At 45.7% G+C, this 12,722-nt stretch overlaps 1 protein-coding gene across 2 annotated transcripts in view; it reads right to left on the reverse strand.

Moving 5' to 3' along the window:
• Nucleotides 1–5,370: 5,370 nt before the first annotated feature.
• LOC101977920 (melanoma-associated antigen 10) overlaps nucleotides 5,371–12,722 on the reverse strand; it is a 175,814-nt gene continuing 168,462 nt past the window's right edge. For both annotated transcript variants that reach the window (XM_078034180.1, XM_040286335.2), the window contains 4 exons: nucleotides 9,154–9,664; nucleotides 8,515–8,649; nucleotides 7,827–7,900; nucleotides 5,371–7,750 (listed from right to left, as the gene is read on the reverse strand). In XM_078034180.1, the coding sequence (XP_077890306.1) occupies nucleotides 6,515–7,684 (1,170 nt within the window). In that variant the 5' untranslated portion in view covers nucleotides 7,685–7,750; nucleotides 7,827–7,900; nucleotides 8,515–8,649; nucleotides 9,154–9,664 and the 3' untranslated portion in view covers nucleotides 5,371–6,514. The remainder of the gene's footprint in view (nucleotides 7,751–7,826; nucleotides 7,901–8,514; nucleotides 8,650–9,153; nucleotides 9,665–12,722) is intronic.

A 12,722-nucleotide genomic window follows, 5' to 3' on the forward strand; every position in this document is an offset into this window, starting at 1 on the left:
AGTGCATGAAAACCACTTTATACACACCATTCAATTTTCCTTCAACCTGTGGATTCAAATGACCTCCACTAATGCAGCTCAACATAGTCTCCAGCCCCAAACCCTCCCATGATAGTCCAAGCTATAATTCCTCCTGTTCACTACACAGCTTTGCCTACGTAGCCAGCCACACAGCTTCACCCTCTGGATGGCCCACACTGACCTCCTCCAACCCACCCATCCTCATCTTTACTGCTAATTCAAGTCACCACCAACTCTTTCTCCTTTCTCCTCAATCTCAGTTAAGAGGAAAAATTCTACCTCATCAGCAACTTTCAGAACTCAAATGATTATACACTCCTCCAGCATTTCACAAAATTTTCCTAAAATCCTTTTCAATCTGTCTCCTCCCCTTCTCTCACCCAGAGCCTGAACTGAGCACCTTGTCATTTTCCTTTGCTATATTTACTTGATATTCATAATTTATCATATGTTCCATCAATATTTGCTGGCTATATAAATAAATAAAAGAATTAATTAATCAAAGTATTGGAGGGTCATATTCAATGATTTGAAATGTAGAACCTGTCCCCGGCCTAGGCTTTCTGCCTACATGGAAAAAACTTAAAGTACTGTGACTGCTCACTTAACTTCAGAATTCCCACGGGAAACTACCACACAGAGTATAGACACCGGTATCTTGTCCTTGGGCTCAAACATCGCCTTCAATGTGGGAATGTTCTCAACCATGATACATGATAGTTCTTGTTTTGCACCCCCCTATCTCATTAGTTCTACAAGGAAGCAAGCCATCTTCATCTACCCTGCCAATGTCTGCACTTTATCCAATCCTCTATCCCAGATAGTATCTGGTAGCAAGGTAGGTCAGCAGTCATAGCCACAGCACAAATGCCCTCTAGAGGGCCAATGGCCCAGAATGCAAGGGAGATGGTCTGAGGTGGGTACACTATCTGGATCATTTTTCAAGGCATGTTGGACCCCAGCCCTTTATCTGCATGAGGTAACTAGCCCCAGGCCATTCCCCCCACACCAATTCATCCCCTTTCCTTGAGCTGCACACTCCCTTCCACTGCTCGCTGGTGCTGCTGCCTATCTCAACTGCCCGCTGTCAGTCACTCCCACCACTTACTCACACAGCCCCAGCCTCTAGGGAGGAGGTCTACCATGGAGGAGAGCATAGAGCCTCCAGCAGGCTTCGAGACAGCTCCAGGCCTGGGACACTGATCACTGTGCCCTGGACCACTAGCATGGTCAAGAGAGGTGGCTCACACAATGGTGTGGGAGACCCAGCCATTCTCCTTCTGACAGGACATGGGGTGACTCTAAGGCAGGGTGTGGCGTCTGGCATGCTACTGGTCTGCACCTTCAGTTGACCTGCCTACTCAGACCACACTGAAGCTTCAGCTGGTATTGATGATTCAGGGATTCCCCAAGCCCATCTTTGTAAGTTGTCCTGGGCCTGCACCCTCCCCACCCAGATTCCCTACCTTCTCTCTTTCTGGACCCTTCTCCCTCCTATACTAACTACTGGATTCAGAGCTCTGAGTGACAGCTGGCCTTGGGCTCTCTGCATTGGCTTTTCTTGGGATTTAACTTACATACTATGGCAATTGCTCTCCTCTGCATCCTTCCAAAGCCTCTCATTAGTGGAGGATGTCCATTCTGGTCGTATACCCTTGTTCTTGAATATTCTGACCAAATCCTTGCTTTCCTGCTTATAAAGGGGAAATGTGTGGTTGATATTTCAGAATTTTAAATTATGCCATTGAAAGAATCCAATTATTCTGTATATCATTACATAAATCCAGCTTTATAGAGACAAGTGATTTTCTGCTTAATGCACTGAAAAAATAGGAAACACAAGTAAAATAACAGTGACATAACATTTTTCACCTATAATTTTGACTAAAATTAAAGATTGATAAAATGTGAAAATGTAGTATATTCAAAAACAGTTATTTTTTTTGTATCAGGGACTGAACCCAGGGGCACTTAACCACTGAGCCACACTCGCAGCCCCCCCCCTTTTTTTTTCTTTTGGTGGTGCTGGGAATGTGCATGCAAGGCAAACACTCTACCAATTGAGCTATATTCCAAGCCCCCATTCCCAGCCCTCTTTTGTTTTTTATTTTGAGACAGGTTCTCACCAAGTTGCTTAGGGCCTAAGTTGCTGAGGCTGGCTTTGAACTTGTGATCCTTCTGCCTCAGCTTCCAAACCACTTGAAATACAAGCATGTGCCTCTGCACCCAGCCATATACAGAATCTTTAAAAAAATATATACTGTTATGGCCTTTTAAGAATAAATTTTTGCCAATTGTCTATAAAAAATACATAAGATATTCATGTCTTTTTGCACTTAAAAAAACTTCTGTATTTATGTCTTTCTCATAGGAAAACATACTTTTTTTCAAGAACTCATGTTCAAATATGTTAATTTGAGTTCTATTAATCATAGCAACAAACAGGAAACAATGTATGCATCCATCAGGATAGTGTTTAACCACAGCACACAAATACTTCAGAATTCTAGGGGGTAGTTATAAAAGTGAAGTAGATCTATATGTGCTGTCATGGAGAGATCCTGCACTCACTTTAATAAGTGACAAAGTTAAGTGCAAGGTCAATATGTATATTATTACCAATTATGTGGAAAGAAGTATATTTTTATAATACATAAATTTATGGAACATCCTAGAATAAGCTTTAAAATGATACACACCAGAAAAAAATGTAGTTACCTCCAAGGAGGACGTTGAATTCTGGAGGAACTTTAAAGGAGAAAATGTTGATCAATTTGTATTTTCAGAATTTTTTGAAAACAAGACTATACAAACTACTACCTTTTAAGTAAAATATTTAAGCCTAAAAACAGAACTAGAAGGCATATATTAATGAGTTTAAGTAACTGTGCCAGCTAATGCAAAAGACAAACCTTGATATTTGAATGGTTTAACACAGAAGTTTATTTTTTTGTGTTCATAAATTGTGATATTGGTTGACAGGGACTTCTGCTCTCAGTACACCCAGGGACCCAGGATGCTTCCACATTTAGCTCCTCCATTTCCACATGGGGTCACCATGTTTGCTACTGAATGGAAGAAGCAGCATGAAAGAGCAAACTGGAAAAAGAGGAAGACAACATGTGGATGGACACTTTTAGTTTCTACCACAGGCTGTCAAAATAGTAGGTGCTCAATAAAACGCCATTATTATAATTTGTTATGACATTAACCATCTATATTTGGGGGGAAGTTTCTAAAAAGACAAAAATTTATCTTTAAATTCATCAACTTTCCCAAGAACCTCCTATGTCACAGGTGCTTTCCCATGTAAGATCATACTCGGTTCTCAGACTCCTAAAAACCTTAGCAGGTAGAATGCACCCTTCTGCACTCAATAGTACTATTCTACACAGCTCCCTGAAATAACCTGTATAATCTCACTAAGCTGAAAGCATTTTCCTTCCTTATGACACATGGCCAAAATCTTAACTTAAGAGTCTTTCCTACCTTCCACATAAGTGAACACTATAAATGCATTTTTAGGTGCGTTTTGAAAAACTGCAAACTAGGATTTTCCCGTTATGCAGGCACAGACAAGGGGAGTTGGAAGAATGGTTGTCTCAGTCAGTTCAGGCTGCTGTTAAGATTGCTTTGGTTGAATTACTTAAAAATCAGAAATACATTTCTTATTGTTCTGAAAGCTGGCAAGTCCAAGAACAAGGTGCCAGCAGATTAATGTTTGCTGAGGGCTCCCTTTCTGATTCACAGATGGCCATCTTCTCACTATACCTCACATAGTGGTGGAGGGGCAAGAAAAAAAGCTCTAGTCTCTTTCTCTTCTTATACTGACACTAATCCCATCATGGGGCTTCACTCTCATGAGCACATCTAGACCTATTTAATTTCAAAAGGTCCTACCTCCTGATACCATCATATTGTGGTTTAGTTTCAACATATGAATTTGAGAAGGGGGACACAAACATGGAGTTCAGAACAATGGTTATTTTTGCTAAGAAGTCATTGTTTGCCTCCTAGAAGGACCCCAGGATTTTAAGGATTCAGGCTCTGCACATATTTTCTTACACAGATTTCTAAGGTTTTTCTTCATCCATTACTAGGAGAGGCTTTGATTTTTACCACGTGGATAAATTCATTCATTTGTATACGTGTCTAGTGGCTAATTTCAAAAAGGGTATCCCATTAAGATTCTACTTGAAGTACCAGACTGGTTTAAAAAAAATCTATATAATTTCTGGATCACAAACCAATAAGCATTATTTAATATGCCAAATCAGATTCTACTCACAGGCCCATTTGGAAGACACTTGGAGAAGGCGTTAAACATTTTTGGAGAGCCCAACTACTATGTTTATATGAACCACCTCTCTGCAGTCAACCCTGGAAGGATCAGGGTAGTATGCTCTTTCTTCCTCCTGAGGTGAGTTGGGGTATCTCTGGGAAGTAAGGTCTTGATCTGAAAGGACAATGTCAGATCAGCAGGGGGTGGCTCAGGCACTGTTGGGAATAAGGATGAACACAATGAAGGATGACCAAGGATAGCCTCACAGAAGAATAGATGAGACCTACTCCTGGGCAGAAATGGCTACTTGTGGCGTCTCTTCATTTTTGTCTTGAGAGTCTGAGAAGTGAAGGTCTGAGAAGCCCTGGCTTCTGGAGATTTTTAAGACTGCTGGAACATATATGCTTTAAGTAAAATACTTGGCACAGTACCTAGCATATATTTGATATTAAATGAATGGCAGTTATTTTAAATATCATTTTGACTCCAGAACCTACCATCCTCTCCTCTAGGGTTTTGTTGTTATTATCCAGGACATCTCAGAAAACATGCAGCTGACCAGGAGAAAAAAATATCATATCAGTCAAAAATGCAGATTCTCAAATAAAAGTCATTAAGTTTTCCCTCTTAGAACATTATGTTAATTTGGGTGTGAGTCAGTTTTCCCCAGCTGATACAATTCAAAGAACCTACAATTAAGTCAAATACCAACTCTTTCCTTCTCGCCCAGCTTCTCATCATCTCAAAAATACTTTTATTAATTTCACTGCCACCAAATACTAGCGCTTGCTTACACCTGGCCAAATTGAAATCAAGATAATCTGCTTTTTTTTTTTTTTTTGGTAGTGGCGATTGAACTCAGGGGCACTTGACCACTGAGCCACCTCCCCAGCCATATTTTGTATTTTATTTAGAGACAGGGTCTACTGAGTTGCTTAGTGCTTTGCTATTACTGAGGCTGGCTTTGAACTTGCAAACCTCCTGCCTCAGGCTCCTGAGCCACTAGGATCACAAGTGTCCGCTTCATTTCATTTTTTTTAAGAGAGAGAGAGAGAGAGAGAGAGAACGAGAATGAGAATTTTTAATATTTATTTTTTAGTTTTCGGTGGACACAACATGTTTGTTTGTATGTGGTGCTGAGGATCGAACCCGGGCCGCACGCATGCCAGGCGAGCGCGCTACCGCTTGAGCCACATCCCCAGCCCTTCATTTCATTTTTAATGGAGTGTACTCTGGTTATCCCAGGCCAGGGAAGAATGCCATCCTGGTGGCTTCTAAGAACCTTCTCAAGGGAGTACCACCCTATTTCCCAGGAAATTCTTGCAGCTATTTTGTACAGAACACTTAGTTCATGCAGAGTTCGCGTGCACTGGGACAAGTGCACAAGACACCTTCTACACCTGGCCCAAGTGGAGATTAATCTCTTGTTTAGCCATTATCCAAAAGGAACTGCTCTGATCAGTTTTCCATTCCAGGCTTTTCTCTCACCAGTAATACACTGTCCAAGAGTCTTGCCCCTGCCACCACCCAGCTTAGCCTAAACTCCCACAGAAAGAATTAGAATTTCTCAAATCCCCAAACTGCCTGGGCTCAGGGCATTTACACTTGACTGCTGGCAACTGGAGTCTCACTTCGTTGTTTGTTCATTCTTTTACTTGTTCCTTACAGACATCTCACTACATTCCTGATTCGGTGACTCTACCATTCTTGTGGGTAGAGGTGTGTCTCTCTTACCTAAGGATTGTCCCTATTAGCACAATTTCTTCCAAAAAGAAAATAATCTAGAAATATTTGGCAAACAAAAGTCAGAAAGCAGAGACCTTAATTCATTAAGATTTAATGATATTTTTCATACTTTCTTGAATAAGCCAAGCAAATCCAAGTTCACTGCATTTAATTTTACAGAATAGTCTAAAAGAGCTAAAGGAATAAAAAAAATTAACTGCATATTTTTTCTCAAAATGTGATAGACAGCAATGTCACTCAAACTAGATTTTAAGCTAGTTATTCTAACAGTTATTTAAATAGTTATTTAAGCTAGTTATTCTAACAGAAACAGCACTTGAAAAGTACTCCCCCCAAAAGATAGTAATTGTCACCATACAGAACAGGAACAGAAAATTATACACCGTGTTCTCCCGAACATGACCCTGACCCTCCTCTACTTGGAATTTTAATTGCCTTCTTCAAAAACAGAGTAGAGAATCTGCCTCATTCTTCACTAGGGGCAGGAGATGCTGCTGACCAATGCTGGGCAATGAACAAGGCTGTACTATCATCTACAGGACCAATTCTGTCCTGAGTTCTCTCTTCCTCCTCTCTCAAAGCCTCCTCATACCAGCTAGAGAAGGAAATAGGGTCACTTCCTTTGACCTTGGCCAAAAATTCTAAAACTTTCATCTTGGTGGTTTCAGCTTTAGCTCTTGGACCCCACAGGAACTCATAGTATGGAGGATCACTATTGGGCACCCGCCGGTACTCCAAGTAATTTTCCTGCACCAAATCTCTAGTGATGAACTTCCTGGGCTCCCCGTATATGAAATGCTCCTTCCCATCATACACTCCCATCATATTCAGGAATTCCCAGATGTTTTCCTCAGAGGCACAGTTCCCCTCTATGAATATTACACCCAAAATAATTATCAGGAAGCCATTTTTAGGCATGCTCTGGTCATTAGTCAGTATCTCATCATAGGTGAGGTTGAGTGAGTTTACAAGGGCATAGAGGTGGCTGGCGGTGTCTGTTTCCTTCACATCAATACCAAAAATCACTTCCAAGCACTTAGTAGCTTTCTTGAAGATCACAGGAAATTGATGCTTATACTCTTTGGTCACAACTCTGAGCATTTCCACTTTTGTGATGGGCTCTTTCAGTCGATACTTCAGAATCAGGATATGCACCAAATCAGTCACCTTCTCCTCAAGCGGGTCTCTGGGCAAGAATTCAGTATCGGTTGAAGACTGAAAGGTGCTTGAACTCTCTTCTTGGCTGCTGAACTCTTCATCTAACTTGTTCCATGAAGTCAGGGAGGAGTGCGAGCTCTGAGTGTTGGGAGAAGTCCTGGGAGAACTCTGAGGAGTACTTGGGGGAGTAGTCTTGGGAGAACTCTGGGGAGAATTACACATTGCAGCAACAGGCTCCTCCTCCTCTGGGGTATCCAAAATCAGAGAAGAAGAAGAGGAAGCAGAGGAAGAAGAAGAGGAGGGTGAAGGAGGAGAGGAGGAGGGGTAGGACAAGTTTAAAGAGGAAGATGAAGAGGAGGAGGTATCACCTTCCTTCTCAGCTGTGGGAGCCTGTGCAATAATCAAGTCCTGTATATCAAATGGGTTCTGGAAGTCTTGCTCAAGGGTGAGGCGTGGACGTTTTGGAAAGCGAGGCATGATGATTATTGTTGGAAGCAGCAGGTAAGAGTGTGAGCAGAAGTGTAGTGATAGGATACCACAAGCCTGAGGGTAAGAGAGACAATGAGTGTCTCAGGGGGGAAAAACTCACCTGTGATGGCTCTAATAAAAGCTCACTTACAAGTCTTGTCTTTAGGTGATATCTTAGAGTTTCACAGGTCTGTTGTCTTTCTGGTTGGCTTGTACCTTAGGAACCTGTAGGAGGACATGAAAACCTCCTCAGGGTACAGCCAACTAGAAGAGTGTGAGGTTCCAGGGCTGACAGTAGGATACATGGGGTAAGTGCCATGGGTTCCCCCTCTGTTAGGGGTGTGTAGGGCCTCAGGGAACCTCACCTTGGCTCCTGACACTTCCTAAGCCTCTTTTGCTCTTTGATCTGAGGGCATATGACTCAGACCAAGGCCCTCATCACTAGTTCCTGGTACCTCTGTAAGAGGAACTAGAGGTAGGGGGCTTCCCAGCTAAAGACTACAAGCATAGCCCTAAGTTCTACAGAGCTGACAAGTGGGGTCAGAGTCTGTGAGTCTCCACATTCTGGGGTGGATGGTCCCCTCACTTTCCCCCTTGCAAGGCCTAGATTCTCTCCCTTCACTGGACTTTAGCAAAACTCTCAGAACAAGATCTCATATTCTGGAACTAAGAGAAGGAAATGAGGTAGCACTACCTCCAATCACACCCATCCAGAGACTCCCTGAGGTGACAGAAAGGGCCAGCCAAACTTTGTTAGGATCCCATCTCTCTTAGGTGTGAGGTATCCTCATTCCTTACACTGATGCCTGTCAGGGCCCAGGACTCTTTCCTCTGCTTACCCTTATCTCCCTCTCAGAAAAAGTCCTCAATTCTTTGAGATCATGAAGATGGAACTTCAGCACATCTGGCTAGTAGGCTTTGGGCTTCCAAGAGCTGTCAGCATAGGCAAGGTAGCACTGGGTACGTCTTCAGTCCTACAAAGGGACATTGTGCCCTCAGTCCTCACTCAGGGTCCTTACCTTAAATCCTGGCAATCTAGAACTCTTCCCTCTGCTAGCCTGATGTGGCTCCCTCTCAGATGGTCCCCTCCTCAGAACACGATCTTCACTTCCCTGAGAACATAGAAGTGAAGAAACACAGTATCTGGCCACCTCTGCCTGGGTCTTACAGCACAGCACTGCCAGCAGAGGCCAGACCCTGTGTGTTATGCAGTAGGAATCCCCTTGGTCTTGCCTCATGGCATTCATTTTTACTCCTTAAAGAGTTGGGACCCAGCCTTGTTGAACTGACGTCCCATTTAGACCACATGATCCCACTTCTCTGAGCCATCTATCCTACTCTTGGAGGGAGTGAAGGCACAGCACACCTTACGTACCCTGCCTAGGTCCTCCCATGGCTGAGAACAGGACATAGCTAGACTCTGCAGGGTCCTTTTTTTCTGGGGCAGGAGGCATTTTGGTACTCACCAGGGTCCTTACCTTGACACCAAATGGAGCCTGGGACTCCTCCCTCTGCTGACCTGCAGTCACACCCTTAGGCCAAGGCTCTCACTTCTCTGAGACTCTTAAGACAGAAATGAAGAGATGCCACATGCAGCCATTTCTGCCCATGGTTAGGTCCCATCTACTCTACTGTGGGGTTATCATATCTTCAGCCATCCTTTACGGTGTTCATCCTTATTCCCAACAGGGCCTGAGCCAACCCCTACTGACATGAAATTATCCTTTCAGATCAAGACCTCAATTCCCAGAGGTACCCGCACTTACCTCGTGAAGGAAGTGAGAGCACACCATATCTGGCCAATCCTTCCAGAGTTGACAGCAGGAACATAATGGGAGTTTCCGCAGAGCCCCTTGTTTCTGGTGTTTTTTTTTGGGGGGGGGGTACCATTATTCCTCCTTCAATGTCTTTACCTTACCTTGACTCTTAAAAGATCTTGGGACTTCTCCCTCTGCTGATGTCACACACAAAAACAGGGCTTTCACCTGCCTGGAATACTCCGGACAAAAGCAAGAAAGCACCAAATCAGTCACCCCTGCCCAAAGTCTATTGAGAGATTCATTTAGTCTTACCTCATGGTATTCATCTCTACTCTTAGCATGGTCCTTCCCACCCTGTGCTGACCTGAAGTCTCCCCTTCCAACTAAGACCTCACCATCCTGAAAAAAATCCAGTCCCTTGGCTTCTGGGAGCTTGTGATAGAAGTGAGAGTTCATTTCATTTGGTTATCCTAGCTTTCATCCTCCCAGTGCTTAGAAGGTATAGCTAGACTCTGTAGTACGGATTCCTCTTTTTCAGGGGAGGATGGAGGGTGGAGTGTACCTTTAGTCCTCACCAATGGTGCCTTTGGCTTCTAAACTCAGGCCACAGCTATCAGACCAAGGTTTTCACCTCCAAGACTACCCCAATCCTGCCAAAAGTAAAGAGGCGCCACATCCAATAGCCGTGCCCCTGGTCCTCTAATATTGTCAGCAAGAGCAGAGATCTGAGTCTAAGGCTGACTGCAGAGGCAGGGGTGAGGTCCTCCTCATCTGTGGCAGGAACCTCTCCTCTCCCAGTGTCATCTTAATGCCTTGGAGGACCTGGGGCTTCTCCCTGTATGGACACCTGCTGAACCCCATGTAAAAGCACCCCCTCTTCAGAGTCCAAGATAGAAGTCAGATACACCTCATCCAGGAACCTTGCCTGGGTTTACTATGAGTCGCCCAGGGATGACTGCAGGGGCAGGGAAGAGGTCCCTGCCACACCTGTGGCAGGAACCTCTTTTCTCCTAATGCTCTGGAGGATCCGGGGGCTTCTTCCTCTACTGACACCTGCGGAGACCCTGCGTAAAAGCACCCTTTCTGATTCCAAGATGGAAGTTGGATATACCACATCCGGGAACCCTGCCTCGAGTTGAGGAAGGGGGGATGAGGTCTGCCATGTTGGTGGCAGTAAATTCTCTTATTCCTCTGCCATTTTCATGCCTTGCAGGGCCTGAGACGCCACTTTGCTGGCTAGAGTAAAGCCCACAAAAAGGTCTCTCCTCCCTTTCATTCCAAAAATAGAACTCAGGAAATACTTTATATGACCCCTGCCCAGAGCACCCCAGAGCTGATGGCATGGTGGAACTTGATCCCTCTTTCCTCCCTCTGCCTCCTGGCCTCAAAGCTTGGCAAGACCTCAGACTACCCCCCTCTGCCAATGATAGTCCATGCCCATCAGAGAAAGCGTCACCTCCCTCAGACTCCTGATATGGATATGGAAGCCTGAAACAGCACAACCCATTACTGTGCCTGAGGCTTCCCAGGGACAACTGCTCCGGCAGAGTGGGTCTGGAGCTCCCTATATCTGTGGGAGGAGGGGCCCTCAATCCTCCCTCGGGGTCATCCCCTTGATCATCGGCCAGCCCTGGGACTTCTCCTGTGCTCCCTATATGCAGCCCCCTCACAAAAAGCCTCACCTCCCTCAGACGCCTCATGTGACGCCCCTTCTGAGCAGCGACACTGCCTGGAGCCTCCCAGGAGCAAACAAGAGGAGAAGGAGGGGCTGAGGCCTATTTTATGTGTGATTGGGGGGGGGGGATCCCCTATGATGATTGGCCAGGACTAGGGCTCCTCCCTCTGTTGGCCTGAGGCCACGCCCCTCAGAATCCCCAGGTGGAAGCCGGGAAACCTGTGGGGAATGCAGGAGTGGCGACACCACCTGGAGCCTCCTAAGAACTACTGGAGGGATAGGGCAGGACTGAGGCCTGCTTTATCTGTGTGTGGGGGGGAGGCTCCTCTTTGATGATTGGCCAGGACTAGGGTTCCTCCCTCTGCTGATGAGACCACGCCCCTCAGGATTCCCAGGTGGAAGCTGGGAAACCTGGGAGTGGTGGGGAACTTTGGAGTAGCGACTCCACCTGGAGTCTCCTGGGAGCTACTGGAGGGATAGGGTGGGACTGAGGCCTGCTTTATCTGTGGGGAGGGGCTCCCCCTTGATGATTGGCCACACCTCAGAACCTCCAGGTGGAAGCTGGGAAATCTGAGAGTGTCAGGGAAATCTAGGAGTGGCAACACTGCCTGGAGTCTCCTGGGAGCTACTGGAGGGATAGGGCAGGACTGGGGCCTGCTTTTTGTGTGTGTGTGTGTGGGGGGGGAGGCTCCTCTTTGATGATTGGCCAGGGCTAGGGCTCCTCCCTCTGATGATCTGAGGCCACACCCTCAGAACCCCCAGGTGGAAGATGAAAAATAGTACGTATGGTGACTGAATGAGGCTTCCCGGGCTGACCCCAAGGCCGGGTAGGATTGGTGTTCCTGCTAACTGTGGTGTGCCCTGTACCCCCTGCATCTCTTCCTCGATTCTGGTTTCTTACCAGATGCCTAGCAAGGTCGGGGACTCTACCTTCTGCTAATCTGAGTCTCCCCCCACCCCCATGAAGCTTCGGACTCTTAAAATATTAGGAAATACTATATCCAGGAATCCTGTCTGAATCCTTCCCTAAATGACTGCAGGGAATAGGTATGACTAGGGAGCCCCCCTTCTGTGTCGGGTGGAAAACAGCCCTAGCTTAGGGCCCTTGCCTTGGCTCCTGGCACTGACCAGCCTGCCTCCAATGCTCCACCTGAGTACACTGGTCTCAGAAAAAGTTCCTCCTGTTCCTGAGATGGGTAAGGTGAAAGTGAGGGAGCATCATAGGAGACCTCTATGTCCTAGATCTTCCCAGGGTTGACATTTAAGGTAGGGTGGACCTGAGGCTTGTGGTCTGCCTAATATTGTAGTGATGCCCTCAGCTCTTTCCATGGTATTTATGTTTAATCTCACAAGCCCTGCGTCCCCTGCCCAGGTGATCTGTCCTTCAGATTGTGGTCCTCATTTCCCTGAGAAGCCTAGGAAAGGAACTATGCATAATTATCCTGTCTGGGATCTCCCCAGGCTGATGGTGTGAGCAGTTTTTTTTGTGAGTCTCCCATGGTTCTTCCTTAGGGTCCTCCCTGTGATTCCTAGCAGGGCCTGAGGGCTCTCCCCTCTCCTAACCTGAAGCCAGGGACCTCTAATGCCCCAGTGGGAAGTCAGGGGATTTCAC

The sequence above is a fragment of the Ictidomys tridecemlineatus genome, chromosome X (genome assembly GCF_052094955.1).
Source record: "Ictidomys tridecemlineatus isolate mIctTri1 chromosome X, mIctTri1.hap1, whole genome shotgun sequence".
In the NCBI taxonomy this organism is placed as follows: domain Eukaryota; kingdom Metazoa; phylum Chordata; class Mammalia; order Rodentia; family Sciuridae; genus Ictidomys; species Ictidomys tridecemlineatus.